The 18,562-nt window shown below is 46.5% G+C and overlaps 1 protein-coding gene across 2 annotated transcripts in view; it reads right to left on the bottom strand.

Moving 5' to 3' along the window:
* ABLIM3 (actin binding LIM protein family member 3) overlaps positions 1-18,562 on the bottom strand; it is a 172,544-nt gene that overhangs the window by 125,104 nt on the left and 28,878 nt on the right. Inside the window, exons 3-4 of one of the 2 annotated variants that reach the window (XR_014055503.1) lie at positions 17,084-17,188; positions 5,460-5,559 (exon numbers count right to left, since the gene is read on the bottom strand). Coding sequence is in view for 1 of the 2 variants with exons in the window: in XM_081495717.1 (XP_081351843.1) it covers positions 5,460-5,472 (13 nt within the window). In the remaining variant the exon portion in view is untranslated. Of the gene's footprint in view, positions 1-5,459; positions 5,865-17,083; positions 17,189-18,562 lie in introns of those variants that run through there. The other variant, XM_081495717.1, reaches the window with a different exon arrangement.

The raw sequence follows: 18,562 nt of genomic DNA, 5'->3' as shown, positions 1-18,562 counted from the left end.
GGCAGTACCTTCCCTACAGCTTACTGGGTCTCTGGCTTCTTTTTTTTCCCCTCTTTCAGTCTGGGGGGCAGATGTGGTAAGAATAGTAAGGGCCACTGTTTCTAGCCTCATAGTCCTTGGCCATCCTGGCTTCTTGTTTATTTCTCTACATCCTTCTCAGATATTTGCAAAGGCTTCCGTTAAATCCCCTCAAATCACGCATCTGTTCCCTGCCAGGACCCTAAGATAGACTCCTCTTCTTTTTTGCCCTATAACTCAATCAGGTGCAAGGCCATGCAGACTTCATTCTCTAAAGGATCTTTCCCCTTATTTCTATTGTTGTTATTGTTCAGTCACCCAGTCATTTCTGATTCTTTGCAATCCCATGGACTGCAGCACGCAAGGCCTCCCTGTCCCTCATCATCTCCTGAAGTTTGCCCAAGTTCTATTCTTACAGCCACTCAAATCCTGGCTCTCAGACCTTTTCAGAACTAGGTTAATTATCTCTCATCTAGGATCCTAACTTCCTGTCTTGCCCTTTTAGACTCATGCCATATACAATACCAGGTTAATCATTTTCTTGAAGGTTTCCTGAAAGCCACGGCTCTCCTGTGTGCTGAACCCAGTGATGGCCACAATACTAGCAAAACAGGCTAGTTTTGAACCAGAGGGTTTGGCTCTTATGACACCATCATTTCAAAACTTTGCTCTACTCAATGGCCAATGCAACTTCAGGTTCAACTTCATTCCCTGAGACCTACCACCAAGGAGTTTCTCATGCTATTTCACTTCATCTTCACAACAACCCATCTGGCACTACTGCCAACATTTTATAATCATAAAAATTCAGGTTGAGACATGATCTATCTTGTACAAGATTATAAAGAGAATACATGATAGATGTTGAATTTCAACTCAGGAATCCATACCCCAAAGCTTAGGATTTTACTGCCCCAGTGTGCTGTCTGCTTATCCCATGACACCTTTGTGAGGTTTCTATGCCTCTTTATTGCTCTCTTCAAAAAAACAATGCTCAGATATGTCTGACTCTTTGCAACCCCATGGCCTGTAGCCCCCCAGGCTCCTCTCTCCATGGAATTTCTCAGGCAAGAATACTGGTGCGGGGTGTCATTTCCTACTCCTGGGGATCTTCCCAATCCAGGGACCATCGAACCACGTCTCTCTCGTATCTCCTGCATTGACAGGCAGATTCTTTACCACTAGTGCCACCTGGGAGGCCTTCAACAAAACAAAGCCTACTCCAAAAAAGTAGCTTGTTGGCATGCCAATCCATAACAACAGCCAAGGAAGAGACCATCAGAGGAAGCCAATGAAGGGAGAATGGCTCTTGGTACCATTTTATGTGTTCTGCAGGTCACTCTCCAACTTCGAGAATGAGCCAGTACTGGCTTTGTGCCTAGGAAAGCCATGGCCTTCAGGAGCTCTGGGAGTTCCAAACCAAGTGAAGCACAGCATTTTATGACACACAGAACTGACTCTGGTGCTCAGGGCATCTGATGCTCTGGGGTCAACTCAGTCTCCCCTGGCTTTGATTCCCAGGTCTTGGGAACTCCTGGGGCCAAGACAGAATGGGCGACACTGACAGGAAATAACCAAAGATTCATTGTTGCCTAAGAAAATGCACATTAGGTGGTGAGGCCTTTGGGGCTCTGCGGATTATGTGAGAGCAAGAGGTCTGGGGTCAGACTTTCCTTGATCTGTAGGGTTAGGAAAATGCGACCACAGGGGTGAGTGTGTAATGCCAGAGACAAGGCTCTGAAGGAACAGGAGGAGAACATCATTGGGGGAGTGTTAGCTGGACTGGTGTTGGGGTGGGGGTGAGGAGGCCAGCCTGGTGAAGAGGGGTGGTGGGCAGAGGGTCTGGTGCTGGAGACAGGGAGCTTTCCAGGAGGGGAGTGAGAGGAGGTGGACATGATGGGGCTGCGGAGAAAGTGGATGCATGTGTGGATGAGCTGGGGCTGTGAGCAAGGCTGGGCCACGGGGGACACTGCAGGCCTTGCTGAGGGGTTTCCTCTCGCATCTTAAGAACAATGGGATGTGTATTTTAAGCAGAGGGTGATGCAGAGAGTGGATGGGGCACTGAAGTGGGCTGGAGTGGGTGAAGGGAGACCAGTTAGGAGGCTGCCTCAGCACATCAGGAATCAAATGACAGATCCCTGGAATTAGGTTGGGTGTGTGCAGGGGGACAGAAAGGCTGGACGGTAGACCCACCTCACAGAGGCCAAGGTAGAAATGATGGCTCTGTTTTCCCTGAAGTCCTTGGCCCATGGGGGCCATGATCTCAGTACTATCCCTGGGTGTCCTGTTCATGCCTTTGGTGTTTTCTTCTCTCTGCAAGGAGCCCTCTTTCCCCTTCCCTTATTGGTTCAGATGGCTGGAGCCCACCTGTTGCATTCTCCCAGGCCTGGACCACCACCCTACTCTACATCTCCAGAACTACCCCCCTCTCTCACAGCCCTGTTTTGCAGTGTGCTGAAGTTCAGCTAGATTTCAGAAGAATTCTGATGAAACTAAATCAAAATGTACTCTGAGAAGTCACTGACTGGGCACTCCCCTGTTGTTGCTTTTTTTTTTTTTAAACCATCTGAGACATGTTTCTTATTAATAAAAAATTTACATATATTAACAAAGCAATCTCTCACCCTCCTGTCTTGTCCTCAAGATCACATTTCTACATTCCTTTCAATTTATGACAAAGGTGTGACATCTGAGAGGTTGAGTGACTTGCTCGCTAATGTCATAAAGTCAACAATGGTAAGAACCACAATGACTACGGCAGTGACAATGACAGCCTGGCCACCATCGCTGACACCATGCCAGCTATGTCGTGGGTACTGCTCTCTGAATTGCACATGACACATGAACACTTATCTCCGTTCCACATGGAGGAAGATCCCATCATTCCCATTTTGCAGATGAGACAAGCATCCTGAAGACCACACAGCCAGTAAGTGAGAACACAACTAGAACCTGGGCCCACCTGATGGCAGGGCTTGAGGAATATCAACTCTTACACGCTGTCCCAAGCCTACAGCCCAGGCACCTCTTCTCCAGATAAAGTGACCAGCAATATAATAATAAGCTCATGATTTGTCCCCATCTCAATGGTGACATTTGAATAGTTGATTAGGAATGGCGTACACTGTCGATAATGTTATATATCCAAGTACCTTTCACAACCCAAAAACTAGCCATGTGACTTGAAGAAGTCTGCAAAGCTGGAGCAATAATGCTCATTTGACAGGGTGGATGTGAGAGTTTGGGGAGATGGTGCTGGTGAAATGCGTCGTCTAGTGGCTGGTAGAGTGAGGATTTAGGAAGTGGAAGCCAAAGAAAAAAACTGAGTGACAGTTTCTCTTAGGCTTGATTTCAAGCATGAGGATTGAGTTAAGAATCTCACATGGTAATGGGGCGAGCATTTTTGCTTACATCAGGTCACCCCAAGGACCACATGCCAATGCTCTGTCGCTGTGACCTATGACCCCATCACACCATCACTCCTGCAAGGTCTGATTTCTACTCTTTCCTTCTGAAGACTCTCAGGGTGGGGAAGAGCCTCAGTGGTGAGGGAGCCCAGCCCCAAAGCCCTGAGCAGGAGTTTCTCCACAGTTTGTCCCCAGGTAGCCCTTTAGAGAATCACCTCCTCATAGGGAACCTCAGGGACCCCCAGGCTGCCTGAGTCACAATGTTTATTTTCCACTGCTCCTGGAAAATAAACATGCTCTCCCCACTTAGAAAAAGTATATGAGGCTGAAATGGCATTTTTGTTAGTCCTCCTCTTCTGCAGTATTCACTTCTACTACTTTTTTTTTTTTTTAAGTAAAATCTCCTTCTTTAAGGAATACTCAGTGTTGCTAATGGGACAAGAGTTTATGATTCTAAAGAGAGAAAAAAGCAGGGTCTGTTGCTTGTTACCTTATTTCTTAGTTCCTTGAAAAATAAATGAGCCATCTTTCTCTTCTGTCGTTTAGTGAGAAAGGACTCCCATAAATACATTTTCCCCTGCCTAGAGATAGTGAGAAGTGACAGGCACTTCACATTCTTCCTTGTCTGAGAGCACAGATGGATGCAAATTTGTGGCCCACTAGGTGATCGGGTCTACCTAATTTTGCTCTTTTCCTGAGCCTAGTGTGAAGCCTCAGCCCTGTTCCAGGCTGTCAAAATCAAGAGGCAAAATTCTTGGGCTGTGAAAGGCAGAAGGAGTCCAGCTACACTTGCCTGCTTAGCACAGCTATGCAATACACAAAGGAAGATGGCACAGAGATGACTCATACAAATATATAGTAAATAAATATATTTCATTTCCATCTCCCTGGCTTTGTTTTCCTCCCCTCCATGCCAACAGCCTTGAAATGGAAGGAGGTTGAGAAAACCTGGTTTGGTCTCAAACACAGCCTCAGAAGGTACTGATTTTTATGACCTTGCTTCTCAGCTGTAGCTTTTTTAGAAGAAACTTGCAGATTCTTAGATTAGAAGAACCTCAAATTCAACCCTTCTCATTTTACAGATGAGCAATCGGAGATCCAGAGAGGAGAGGGCCAAGTCAAAGACCCAGGGAAGTGAATGTTCCTAGGCGTTCTCTGGTTCAACAACCCCACATGTTGCTAAACAACCCAGACAAGTGAAGCTGGCCAGGAGGGGGACTTGAATCCAGATCTCTCTTTCAGGGTGGCGCCCACGCCACCTGCCCCAGTGGGCGCCCATGGTCAAAGGGACTGTATTGAAGAGAAAGAGCTTAGGCCTGCTTGTATCTCTCACTGCATTTCTCAGCAGCTGAGGCTCAGCCCAGCAGTAAAATGTCTGGTCCTGCCTCTGCAGAGCAGTTATGCTTCTGGCATTTTAGAGACATTGGCCAAAGGGCTTGTCCCTTTTCTCTTGTTCTCAGGATGGCTAAACACAGCCTTCAGGTATGTGAAAAATATCAGCCTTGGGCCCATGGGGCTGCCTGCGAACCAGAGCGGGATATTTCACAATCTCCAGACCCAAAGGTGGCTTCCTGACAATTTGTTTATCAAACTGCTCCTTCCTATCCGACAGCCTGCCCACACCCACCCACCCACCAGCCCGAGGCCAGCCTCCCTGCCTCTTCCCAGCTCCAAGACCAGCAGGGCCTTCCTCAGCTTTCCAGCTGTGGGCCGGGAGGTCTCCTCTGAGCCCCCTCAGTCAGACAATGGCCACACTTCTGTTCCTAGGCCTTCTCTGGCATTGCTAGAAGGAGACACAGCCTTCCCCACGGAGACAAGTGGCGCGGCCCATAAAACATTAGCAAATTATCATGAAAACCCGGAGCCATAGCCCTGTGCCCGGGAGGGAGCACAGAAAAAACCCAGGAGGAGTCTGGGGGCATGTGTCCACCGGGTGCCAGGCTTCCTTCCTCCTTCTAGGCATCCCCAGCGCCGGTTCCTGCACCTCCCGCCCCCACCCTGTTCCCATGGCAAAGAAGAGGAGGACCCACTTACGGCTTGTGTTCATGATGATGCCTTTGCTCTGGGTCTTTCATTCAATACGGAGACTCCAGATGCTTTTAAAATCTTCGGATCTTTCGACTTCACGCATCACCTGGGGGTGAAATAGTCCAGGGTTAGCTCTGTATCCTCAGGTGCCCTCTCTCTTTCTGCTGTCCCTCTCAGTCTGGGCTGCAGCCCCTGGCCTTGAAGGCGAGTGGGCTAATAGCTCAGGTGAGAGCAGGGAGGAGGAGGCGGGCGCCTGGGTCCGTCCGCTCCTGGGACCTGACTGCCCGGCAGAAGCGGGGCCGGCAGCGCCTGTTGGCGCGCACCCCGACTACTGCAGCCCAGCGGCTCGGGAGCCCAAAGGGGGTGTGGACCACAGGGAGGCAGGGCGGGGGCAGCACGCTGGGCGCCGGGCTCCGCCGGGCAGCGCGTCCCCGCCCGGCGTCCACGAGCAGCGACCCGCCCCGGGACCCACCTCTCGGCCAGCGTCGGGAGCCAGAGGCCCCTGCCCGGGCCCCTGAGACCAGTTCATGAATCCTGGTCCTCGTCTGGGGTCTCGAATTCCAAGGCGAGCAAAGCGAAATAGGAGAGCTCGACATCCATGATGCGGGCTCGCCGGGTGGCTGCGCGGGGGGCGCGGCTGCTCGTTGCTGCCACCTGCTGGACGCGCCGGCGCGTGTCCAGGCCCCGCCCCGCCCGGGCTCCTCTCTGGGTCCTGGGCTGGGAAGGGGAATGGATGGGACCCTGTGTCCTGGGGCGAACGAGGGGGTGCTTGAGCGCTGCGTCCCTCCCTCGATACTCGGGTCTAAGAACTAGACAATGACAGGAAAATAGACCCTCCATGAGAGGGGCTGTGAAGAAAGAATTGGCTTTGCAGGAAGACAGTTTTCACTTCCAATTCTGCTTCTAACCAGCTGGGTGTAGTCTGGTCTTTGAGCTGGTCGCTGCTGGCTTTGCCTCATGTTCCTCAAGTGTAGAAGCTGGGGGCTGGATAAGTGGATAAGAGATTAGGGGTTCCTCCAGTCTCCTAACCTCTGTCCCTACCTCCCCCTTCATACCCCTTATCACTGACTCATTTGTTACATTTTTTTTTTTTTTATGTTATCCCTCTCCTCCATGAAGATGTTAGTTCCATCAAAGTATGGGTCTTGTCAGTAGGGTTCACTGCCAAGCCCTCAACACTCAGAAAAGCACCAGACACATAGTGGGTATCAATAGATATTCACTGACAGACTACCCCAGTCTTTTCTGGATCTAGTATCACTCAGCCCTCAGAATAGAAGGTCCAGAAACACCTACTTTGAAACACTTCCCTGGGTGAGGCAAATATCAGGTATGTACCCTAGTGACTCAACCTCACTGGTTCACCCAGTTTTGTATGGCCAAAAGTGTTTTTTTTTTCCCTGTAGTTAGTTTTTGCAGGTGTGTATTAAAGAAACCTATATTCTGATTCTCCTGGTCATGGTTAATTCAGTGGGATGAGATTCTTGACATTCCTCCCTGCCACCTTTTTGAACCTATTCATGGTCACAGAACCATTTCTTTTGAGCATAGAAAAACAAGACTGAAAGGACACATAATCCCTGTCTATAGAATGTCTCTGGTTAGAGTATGTGTAGAATAAAAAAGCTGTGAACCACTCACAGCCCCAACTTGTAGACAAGAAACAATGCATCAGAGAGGCTACACCACCTGCCCCCAGACACACAGCATCTGGTGGCTGAACTGTACCAGATCTTCTCACTTCTAGGTTGGTCCCTTGTGAGAGAGAGTCAGTGTACCAGATGCTGAGATGTGAGGGTAAAGGTAGGTAGTCACCCTCTTAAAACTGGGGAAATAACACCTCTTAGATAAATACAATGTTTCTACCTCACATGAGGTGAAAAAGTGATATGGCTCACACCCCCTGAGATGTGAAAACAACAAAAGGATCTTTAGATAAAATGAAGGGTCAATGGATTTGAAACACCTTGTGATAGCTTACTAGGAATTGTTGCCAATGGAGGGGGAATAACCCTAACCTCCTCACAATTTTGTTTGTATAACAATCACCTGGAGATCCACTCTGCATGTTAAACAAGCATCCCAGGTGATTCACATACCACTCTGCTACTGAAAATACCTAGGGTAACTCTGAAAACACAGTAGAGTTTAATAAATACGTAAGTGATTCCCAAAGATCTCTTTAGAGACCCCCTACATTTTCAGATTGCGATTCTTTCTTCAATTCCCAGGTTACCTGTAACTTGCTCGGTTTTAAGGCCTGGAAAGAGATCATTTTTCACCCTGGGAGAAAGTTCAGCTAAACTTAACATGTAAAATTTAAAAGACTGTTCAGTGAACATATTTAGTTATCACCCAAAACCTCAATGTTCAGAACTTTTCAGATTTACAAAGTCAAATAAAAGCATATTACTCATTTATTTATTCACTCAGCAGTTATTTATTGTCTACTTTGTGCTAGGCCTTGTGCTGGCAGCTGGGGATAGAAGAAGACAGACAAGACCCTGGCCTCCTGGAGCATAAATTTTTGGTAGGAGTGAGGAAGACAGTAATGAACTAAGCCAAGTATGAATTAGGTAAACCAGATGGTGGCTTGGTTAAGAGCCCAGGAGCAAATTCCAGCCTGGCTGGTTTTCAATCTCGGCTCCATCACTCACTAGGCAAGAGACTCAGCCTCTATGAGCCTCAAATTATTCATCTATAAAATGGTTATAATATGGTACTTACCTCACAGATTGTTGCATGAAAATATTCAGCATAATGCTAGGCAAATGAAGATGATGTAAGTTAATTATTAATATCATCCCTCACTTTTACCTACCTTCAGAGAGAGTCCTGTCATTTTCTACTTTTCCACAGAATGATGGCCATGAAAATATGCCTCACAATTTTCCAGCTATAGGGGAGCTTAACTGACCAGTTCTTCTTGTTTGGGTTGCTTTTTTAACACTACACCCATCTGGATGCTGGTGAATTCAGCTCTTTGGAGAGACCATTGGTCCACTCCAAAAGCCCCAATTAGCTTCTTCTGGGGAAACAATCTTATCTTTCTTGCACAGTTATTAGGATAGGAAGAAAAGGGTTAAAAGAAGCTTGAAAAGCTATATCAGTGAGGATGTCCATAACAATCGGAGGTAGCCGGGAAAGACGCAGGAGGAAGCTGGGGGTGGGATCCTTGGTGGAATCGGCTGTGAAAATCATTAGGAAAGCAGAATCTTGGCTCTGCCCTCTCGAGAGAATGGGGCTAAGAGCTGCAGAGCAGAGGGTCCCTTTGTTTGGAAGTTTGTTTTGAACTTTATGACTCCAGAATGGAGATAAACAAGTCGCACTCGGAAACAGACAAATGCTCCTGGGTGTTGGAAAACCAGGTGGCAAAATCATCGGGAGACAGATTTCCACCTTCTTTAGTGGGAAAGAGGAAACCATGGGGCCAACTTCAGCCAGGCTGCTCCCGCATTATGTTTCTCTTCTCCCCAAAGAGCCGTCTTCTTTACTGACTTCCTGTCCCTAACTGGGGTGGTCTCTGGCTCTCCTCCTTACTTTCTGCTCCCTCATGGCTATTACTGCCTAACACAGCCCTAGGCTCCAACTTTTCCTTATGGTTGCACTTCTCTTGTTCCCATTCAGCTGCATCCTTTACTTCTGTCCTCCACATCAGCCTGCCCCCCTAACCCCACTCCTGTGCTGCTCCTGTCCATTCATAAATAATGAATATGCTCTCATCCAGCCTCATCTTGAATACAAAACCCTTCTGGCCTATGAGGGATGGGAATGGTGGGCAGAGGTGCTTGTGATCTGATATATCTACTTGCCATTCCTAGACTATTTGAATATTCCTCCAAGAGGGAATACTATACTTACTTGTATTTGAAAAATAACGTGCAGTTTTCAGCAAAATGAGAGATCTACATGTGGTAGTGAGGGAATCTTTTCATTGTATGTGATTAAATAAAAACAGAAAATTGCAGAAATATATATATAGTATGGCCTTTAGGATAATGTATATATTTCAGCATATTGTATTATATATGATAATATGTATATAATGTATATAATAATATGTAGATAATGTAAAGAACATATAGAATATACATGATATACAAAATAGTGTTAAATCATCTTTTCCATAAAGGGGATCCTATATAGGTGCTACATATATATAGACCTGTAATGCATAAAGACTTGGAAGGGCACACTCCTAATTACCAGACTCCTGGATCAGGTGAGTTTTTGGATTATGTAGGTTTAAAAAAGTCATTTGGACAAATGTAAGCTGTGAGAGATTTTGGCAGAAATGTATTTGAAGAACTAAGGTATTTCTTCATATTTTAGTTCATTCGTCCATTTGTTCTTTATTCAACAACTTCTGACAGGGTTTTTATTCTGTGCCAAGCACCATCCTGGCCAGGGACAAGGGGAGGGGACAATACATAAACACGCAGACTTATTACTACAATCCACAAAGGAAGAGAAGAGGGGGCACTCATGGACACTCAGGGATGGGTGTCTCCCTAACAGGTGACATTCGAGCTGAGGCTGAAGAGGAAGGAACTGCCATCCTGACTTGCTACAGGGTTGGGGGAAGGGAAGGGTGCAGAACTAAGTGGCAAAAGGAAATCTCAGGTCTGTGGGAGAGGCAAGACAGGACCAAAGTGATGGGTCTCATGGCTTCTCGGTGGAAGAGCTGAGTGGGGTACACATAGTCAGGATCACGTTCAGGATTAATGGACCTGGGATGGGAGTGGCTACATGGACAGGGAGGTCAGAGGTCTTGCTTATAGTCCTGATGCTGCAGGAGTGTATAAGCCTGGGGATGGTGGAATAAAGTAGTCTGGATTAGTCTTGGGTCTACTCTTCACAGTTGTGTGACCTTAGGCAAGTGACTTAGCCTCTCTGGGCCATACCTTCTTAGCCTATAAAGCTGAGTTAACAGCAATACCGCCCTGTCTGTGAGCATCAACAGCAATGACAGATACAACGACTTAGCACCATGTCAGGCATTGAGTACGTGCTCACACACCTGGCTCTTATTTGGAACAACCAGACTGACTGGTAAGGTGACCCTCTCTGGGCCAGAGTTTCCATATTTACAAATGGAAGTTTGGACCAGATGAGTCCTGAGGTTCCTTTCACTCTAACATTCTTGGTTCTAAGCATCTGAGTGTCCTGTGGTTGGAGTTTGGCAGAAGGTCTGACCATGTTCTAGGCTGGTGCAGGGATCCTTGATTCCACCCCCCCACCCCCACCCCCAGGGGCACCACTGGTTTGTAATGAGACCCAGGTCCGAGGGAAGTGTGGTCTTCCCATCAGGAGATGTGTGGTAGCTCCTAACCCCATGTTTGCACCTCTTTTCTTCCTGAGGGAGCCCCTCAAACTAAGTGGAATTGGCAGGACGCAGGCCTGTTTTTCTGGTTGAGACAGCTTTGTGATGGGGCCATGCTTTTTCCTCTTGTTCCTCATATTGTTTTGTGGAGAAATGTTAAAAAAAAAGAATCAAAGGGGTTCCTGAGGTCTTTGGGAAGCTTCTGGGGGGAACAAAGGAACTGGCTCTGAGATCAGAGTGTTGGGGGCTGCAGTGCTGGCAGCGGGGGAGCTCTGAGCAGACGGTCCCACCACAGGGTTCTGCTGAGGTCTCACGCTCACATCAGACCGCAGCCTGAACCTCCTTCCTGACAGCCACCCTGCCGGCAGAAGCAAGGAGCTGGGGTGGAGCCAGCTCCGCATGGATTCAGCCTACCATTCCCTTGGCCAGCCCTCTCTAGGCTCGGTTTCTGAGCTGGTAAACCCAATCTAAAAGGGACCTCAGTGAGCCTTCTATCTTAATCCACTTTTGCATTAAGACACTGAGTCTTACCCTTTATTCTCTTCTGTCTACAATTCTGCTAGTGGTGCCCTCCTCTGCTGTGCTTCCCCTGTATAAAGCCACTCATTTCCTGAAGATTCCCTCTGTCTTCTCCTGGAAGTCATCCTCTGGGCCTAGATCAATCACTAAGGGGGCCCACCCCTTACCTTACACCTCCATCTCCAGAACAGAGGGATGCCTTGGCCTTTCGGTGAGTTTGTCCATCTTGGAAACCGCACACATGCTGTCTGTTCCCTGTACCTGGTTTGCTTTTCTCCTGTTTCCTTGCAAAGCTGGAATCTCCTCATCCCTTAGTAGTTTAATTGCCACCTCCTGAGAGAGGCCTTCCATGACCAGCTAGCTCAAGTATCTGAGAGAGTATCTTTAACTAATGGGTGGAGTAAAAGCCTCTCAGAAACACAGATTCATTCACCTCCTTTTAGAGTTTGGTTATGACAGCCCTCATGCTCTCTCCCCCCAAATTTGGCTCTCTTCCTTCCTTATTCACTTGGCTCTTTAAGAACTAAATTTTATTGTAAAAAGAATGTATATATTTGTGTAAACCTGAGCCACTATGGTGAACGGCAGAGTTTGGCAGAACTTTGTAAATCAACTATACTTCAACTTAAAAAATAAATAATTTTTAAAAAAGAAATAAAAGAACTAAATTCTCTCTCTGAATATGGTCTTTCACTAAATCCTTCAGAGTCTACTGAGGATGCATGTCTTTCCTAGAATTAAGAGTCAGCACATCAATGGGTCTTCACAGCTACACAGTTGGCAAGTCCACGCTGCTGTGTGAAGACGAAATGGACTGGGAATTAGAACACCTGGGTTCCGTTTGCTCTCAGTTCCTAGCTATGTGACCTTGGGCATTCAGTTAATTATTGTTGTCTTAGTCTGCTCAGCTGTAATGAAGAACAGTGTCCATTAAACATTAGTATAATATGTATTATTATTCTCCCTTTCTTGTGTGTATCTCGGAATTGTTAGGAATGAAATGAGAAACCGTGTGCTTTGTAAATGGAAGTCTATACAAAGTGAGCAGTGATCATTTTCCCCTCATCTCATTATAACTTAGAGATTCAAGCTCAGTTATTTACACAGAATTTTCAAAAAGTGACATCATATCCCCTGGTATCCAGGAAGGCCATGAGAGTGACTGCCCTGCCTGGAGGGACACACTGTAATCCTCAGGCCTCCTACAAAATCCTGTAACCTCTGAAAGGGAATCAAACCTCTACTTGAGAGAACCCTGCAGGTTCACCACCTGCGGTCATCAAGTTTTAGATCACTATTACTGTGGATGTTCTCAGAATTCATCAAAAATAAGTTCCTCTTTCTACAGAGTCCCAAAGGCGATGGGAATTGGTTAATGTCATGCAGTGAACTAATGGTGGGGAAAGGTCTCTGGGGTCTAGATGACCACTAGGTTACTAGAGATTCTCATGACTGATTCTGCTTCCATTTGGGAATTGCATCTAAGAGTAAAGTCCCACTTCTGCCACAGAGGAACACTCACTAAGGGGACAGAGAGGGAATCCCACTATAGCATTTATTTTATTTATAATACAAAGAGAATAGGAAACAGTTTAAATGACAATTCATAGGGAGGAGGCCCGACCCTGGAGACCCCATGGACTGTAGCCCACCAGGCTCCTCTGTCCGTGGGATTTCCCAGGCAAGAATATTGGAGTGGGGTGCCATTTCCTTCTCCAATACTAAGGAATATACAGCAATTAGCAAAAAAGAGGTGGGTGTTTACATACGTGGATAGTTATTCAAGACCTATTTTCTGATAGGGGGAGCAAAAACAAATTGCAGAGCCACTACATACAGTATGCTATAATTTATTAAAGTGGACATAAAAATCACATTACCTTTTGCCAGGAGTACATACATATGCATTTTAAAGCATAAGAAATGGCCTGGAAGGCTTCCCACTTATTGATAATCATAGTATTCGGCTCTAGGTGGGATAGAGGTGTAGGGCTGACAAGATGATCAGGACTGGAGGAGAGGAGCTTAGGGACTGTGTTCTATTTCATTCTTTTTTTTTTTTTTTTTTAAGATTTATTTATTTCTGGCTGTGCTGGGTCTTCATTCCTGCGCTCGGGCCTTCTCTAGTTGTGGCAAGTGGGGCCTTCTCTAGCTGCCATGTGGTGGCTTCTCTTGTTGCGGAGCATGGGTTTTAGGCATGTGGACTTCCATAGTTGTGGCACACAGGCTTTAGTTGTCCCGTAGCATGTGGGATCTTCCAGGACCAGGGATTGAACCCATCTCCCCTGCACTGGCAGGCAAATTCTTTACCACTGAGTCACCAAGGAAGCACATTCTATTTTCTTAAAGAAAAGTGCATTCACGAGTTCTTGTGTGATTAAAAATTAATAATAGTGATTAAAAAAATTTAACCTCAGACTCTACTGAGCCTCTGGGCTGGCAAGGCTGATTCATGATGCTTGTATGGGTCACGGTGACTAAAGGGAAGGGAGGGTCCACTTTCCATCGCCATGAAGTCGGGTCACTCTGCTACTGGTTTTTGGAGACCTGTCCCATGCCAAGTCCTGAGAGTGAGCACAGTGTGGCCAGAGTCCAGAGTGGCAGGGTTCTCCTGTAACTGACATAGTTACATGACAGTCTGCCCAGCACAGTGGCCACAGAACCATAAAACCATAAAAACTAGAGGTTCCAGTTCAAATCTCAATCCTGCTTCCACATCCTAGGGCGGCACCTGGCCAGGGCCTGGAGGTCCAGTAGGCTGCCTTGCCTAGGCTCTGACCTCCTGTCCTGGCATCCGTCCCTGACTCACTCTGTTCCACCCACACAGGCTTCCTTTCTGTGCACCCCTCCCTCCCACACTTGTCCTGGCGTTCGTGGTTGCTGTTCCCTCTGATCTGAAGCTCTAGCCTCCAATGTCCATGTGCGTGACTCCTTCTTGTGGCTCAGGACTCATCTCTAGTGAACTTTCCTCTGAGAGAGGTCTTGCAAGTCATCTTTCCCCGGCAGTCCTTCTCTGTCACAATGTGCTGTTTTATTTCTCCCAGGGAATGGGCACCACTGGAAGTTATGTTGTTCAATTTTTTTGTGCACTTTCACCCACTGGGTTGCCCACTGGAAGGGAGGGGCACCAGGAACAGGCACCTGTCCTGTTCTTCTCTGGAACTCAAGTATCAAGAGAGTGGTGTCTGGCACATAGTTGATGCTCAGTAAAGATTAAGGGAATGCATGACCTTTATGAGCCCAGTGAGAAGAGTGTACTTGGAGAAGGACCCAGGTTATTTCTGGTTCCCTCCAGTCTGGAGTTGAATCCCCAAGTCAAGTAGGATTGGACAAAGAGACAAGCCACATGGTTCCCCTTCCCAAGTGGGCCACCACAATGCTGAAGGTGTGGGGCCTGTGACTTAATGCCCAGATGCTTCAATCTGCTCAGCTGGAATGTGAAGGAACTGGACTTGATGCTTCTTTTCAGCTCCAAGCTATTACTATGCTATAAAATATAAATGATTTGGGCCCACATGAGCAGATCAAGATATATGCTTGAATACACTTTCTTTAATATGCCCTTAATATCAATTTAGTGTTGTGTTTTTTCCTCCATTTTCCTCTTTCTCATAAAAAATAGAATGCAGAGTATGTGGCAGCATGGTCTCTGGTGCACTGTAATATGGAGCCCTTTATGCAAAATTCATTACTGAGTCAAAGACTGCAGTTTTCTCTCCTCATTTGTTTCTGTGCTTTGCAAATGTTTTTCAGTGTTGACATCTTTATTAGTGTCCTTTGACCTTTTAGCGGAATGAAAATTCTGTGTATCTAGTCATTGAGGCAGTATTTTGAATATGACTAAGTGGGTATAGAGAAGACTATGGGATATTCCAAAACTCCTCATTCAGGCACGTGGAGTGTGAATAAGAAGGCCGAGTCCCCAAATTTCCATGCAGCAGAAAGGAGCTGGGTCAGCATGGCCTCTGGGGCCAGATTCGGATTTCAGTGCTGTGTCTCTACTTCTCATTGCAGAGGTAACTAAGCAGATGCCCTCAATTTGGAGGCTGGAGGCCAGAAGCATTATAAAGCCTCCTTTTGCTGAGAGCTTGCTGTGTGTCAGGCACTGGGTTAAGGGCTTTGCAGACATTATTTCATTTAACTTTAATTCTTTTAAGGGCCCTATGAGATAGGAATTATTACCCCATTTTTCAGATCGAGAAATTGAAACTAAGAGAGGGTAAATCAAGTGCCTAAGCTTATGTAGGACTGGAGCTCAGATTTAAACCCAGGCTTAAGCCTAGAACCTACAGTCTTTCCCACTACCAATATGGGGACATATGTAGCACAGGACATTATACATGCCCTGCAGTGCAGGTCTGGCTCTGCTAGAACAAGGTATAGTTAATAAAAATAATCCCTAACATTCAAGTTTCCAATAAGATTTTAAAAGCAGCAATCAATATTAGATTGCAAGAAATGATTAGGTTATAAGCAAAGTACCATTCCTTCCTTCAATAAACACACAAGCACTTGCTATGTGCCAGGAGAATGTACATATTTCACTGCCCTCATGAGGTTTATAGTCATTTGACATCTGAGGGAATGAAAGTTGAGAGATTTCTTCATAACATATCCATTTCCAGCCAGCTTGTCAATGACAGAACTGGCATTCATACCCAAACATGGGACCCCTCAGCCGCTACATTTCCTGCTCAATGGAAAGCAAGGAGAACTCTAAGGTGTCTGATGTGAATAACTGCCTATAATCTATTTGTTTCCCCAGATCTGTTGAAATATTTGGATAATTATTCAGTAAGTTGACAAAAATACAGATTAGTGTAAGAGGGTGAAATAGGACAGGCACCATTGATATTTTGGGCTGGGTAATTTTTTGCCTGGAAAATCCCATGGACAGAGGCGCCTGGTGGGGTACAGTACAGGGGGTTGCAGAGCCGGACAAGACTGAGCAACTGAAAAACAACGATTTATTGCTATGGGGGCTGTCCTGTGCAGTGTAGGATGAGTAGCAGCATCTCTGGCCTCTATCCACTAGAAGATAGTAGCCAGTTGTGACAACAAAAATGTCTCCCATCAAATGTCCCCCAGGAGGCAAAACTGCCCCTGGTTGGGAACCACTGGAATTGATTAATGAAAAATAAAACACTGAAAAACTCTCTGTTGCTTCACACCGATGACAGCGTACATATGTGGGATGCACGTCGTATCAGAGGTTAGGACTCCAAGTCTCATTTAGTTAAAATAATCCTCAGAACGACTTAGAAGCCTGGGATTGTGGTACGACCACAGTTTCCTCAGTGTGATTGTTCTCTGTAGCTCAAAGGCCTGGCCCGTGCTGCCCCCTGCTGGTTAAGTCTTTAAAATTAATTTTGATATGGATCAGAAGATCAAAGGAGAGCTAGTCCGTTTCAAGAGTCCTGAAGTTTATACCTTGTCCCTCATCCCTGTGAAAGGAACCTCTGGGGCAAATATCTCAGCTAATCAAAATCATCTAGGAAGTATATAAACATTCCCAATGACATTATTCTCTCCAGAGATTTTGATCATCTATTGTGATGTAACCCTTGAAGGAGATACCTCATGCCTCTTTTCCAAGGTCACCTCTGCCACCCCACACTTTGCCATGAATTTCTCTTCTTCTTCTCTTCTCCAACCAGCTTCTTCTTTTGCTTATTTATAATGACATATTCACAAGTAAATTACTGTTGCTAAAATCCTCAGATAACACAGAGTACTTAAAAAAGAGAGAGTACCGTTTTCTCTTCTCCTACTACCACCACCTCCTCACCTGGCTACAGGAGGTAGGGATGTTGTCTGCCCTGCTCTCTGCTGATCCTCTCATCCAGCCCAGTTGTGGGGGGGGGGGCGGTGCACAGGGGCCCTCTGTGAGCATCTGTGTAATAAATGAACAAATCACCATCATCAGGCTAATGTGATCCCTTTATACATTCAGTCACATACATAGTGTGCTTTTGTACATAAATGGGTCCACACCATATGTACTACATACAGGTTTCTTTAGTTTTTGCTTCATAATACATCTTAGAGGTCTTCCTTTGACCCTCTATCTAGACCTGCTTCATGCTTTTCCACTGCTGACTAGATGCACCATCATTATTTGACCACTTCCATATTGATAGGCATTCAGGTTCCTTCCATTTCTCACTATTTCCAGCCATGCGCCTGTATGGGCTGTGGGTACCTGGATACCCAAGAAAGACACCTGAGACGGACTCACTGAATGGAGGGGCTCCTCCTTCCTCTCCCATTCCTTGAAAACTTTAATTTTTCTTAAAGATAAGCTGGACTGAGGAGAAATTCTTTTCCTTGGGAGTGGTGGGGAGTGTCAGTCCTAGGACTTGTACTTGGCATGCACAGTCCAAGTGCACACACACACACACAGCCATACTATCCTAGCTTGCTCACTAGGGAACCTAATTTTGAAACATGAACTGATTAATCTGTCATGTTCTGTGGAAGCATGCTGAACTGAGAGTCCTGAAGTTTGAGTTCTGATATAGACTTTGTCACAAGATTGTCTAAAAGTATTGACCAAATGACTGTTTTTATGGGGCTCAGTTTGTTTACCTTTAACTGGGGTTGGGGAGTGGACATGTTACTGTAAGGACACTTTTCACTGCTATCCTTCTAGGGTGAGGCATCGGTTGCCTGCCCTTGACTCCGGGTTGGCTGTGGGAGCCAAGAAATAGGAAACTGATGTTTTGGAAAGAGCAGTCAGCAGTCTTGGGTGAGGTCAGACCTGGCAGCGTGGTGACCTCTGCCCTGGTCAGCAGATCAGCAGCCAGTCCTCCTCCCTGAGCTGCTGGGCCAGTTGCTCAGCTGACCCCTGGCAAGGGCTCGCTTTCACCCCATGCAGAGGGAAGTCTGGGCATCACCTTGCCCATGGTGTGGTGGCCTATCTACACCTCTGACAGCCTCCTGACTACATGGCACAGACAGGGATCGGTCCTCCTGGCAAAGCTTCGGGCACTAACCAGAGTGGTGAGGACCAGGGTCCTGAAGTCACTCTCCTGGGCTCAAGCCCTCGCTCTGCTGTGCCCTGTCAGTGGGTGAGTTGGGGCGAGTCACAGTTTGCTAGTCTCTAAACTGGGGATAACTCATTCCAGTATTCTTGCCTGGAGAATCCCATGGACAGAGGAGCCTGGTGGGCTATAGTCCATAGGGTCGCACAGAATCAGACATGACTAAGTGAATTAGCATGCATGCACACAAACTGGGGATAATGTTAGTATATTTCTTATGGGGT

Source organism: Giraffa tippelskirchi, chromosome 6 (genome assembly GCF_054371585.1).
Source record: "Giraffa tippelskirchi isolate mGirTip1 chromosome 6, T2T-mGirTip1v1.2.pri, whole genome shotgun sequence".
NCBI lineage: Eukaryota > Metazoa > Chordata > Mammalia > Artiodactyla > Giraffidae > Giraffa > Giraffa tippelskirchi.
This window is presented reverse-complemented; position numbering and strand designations above follow the sequence as displayed.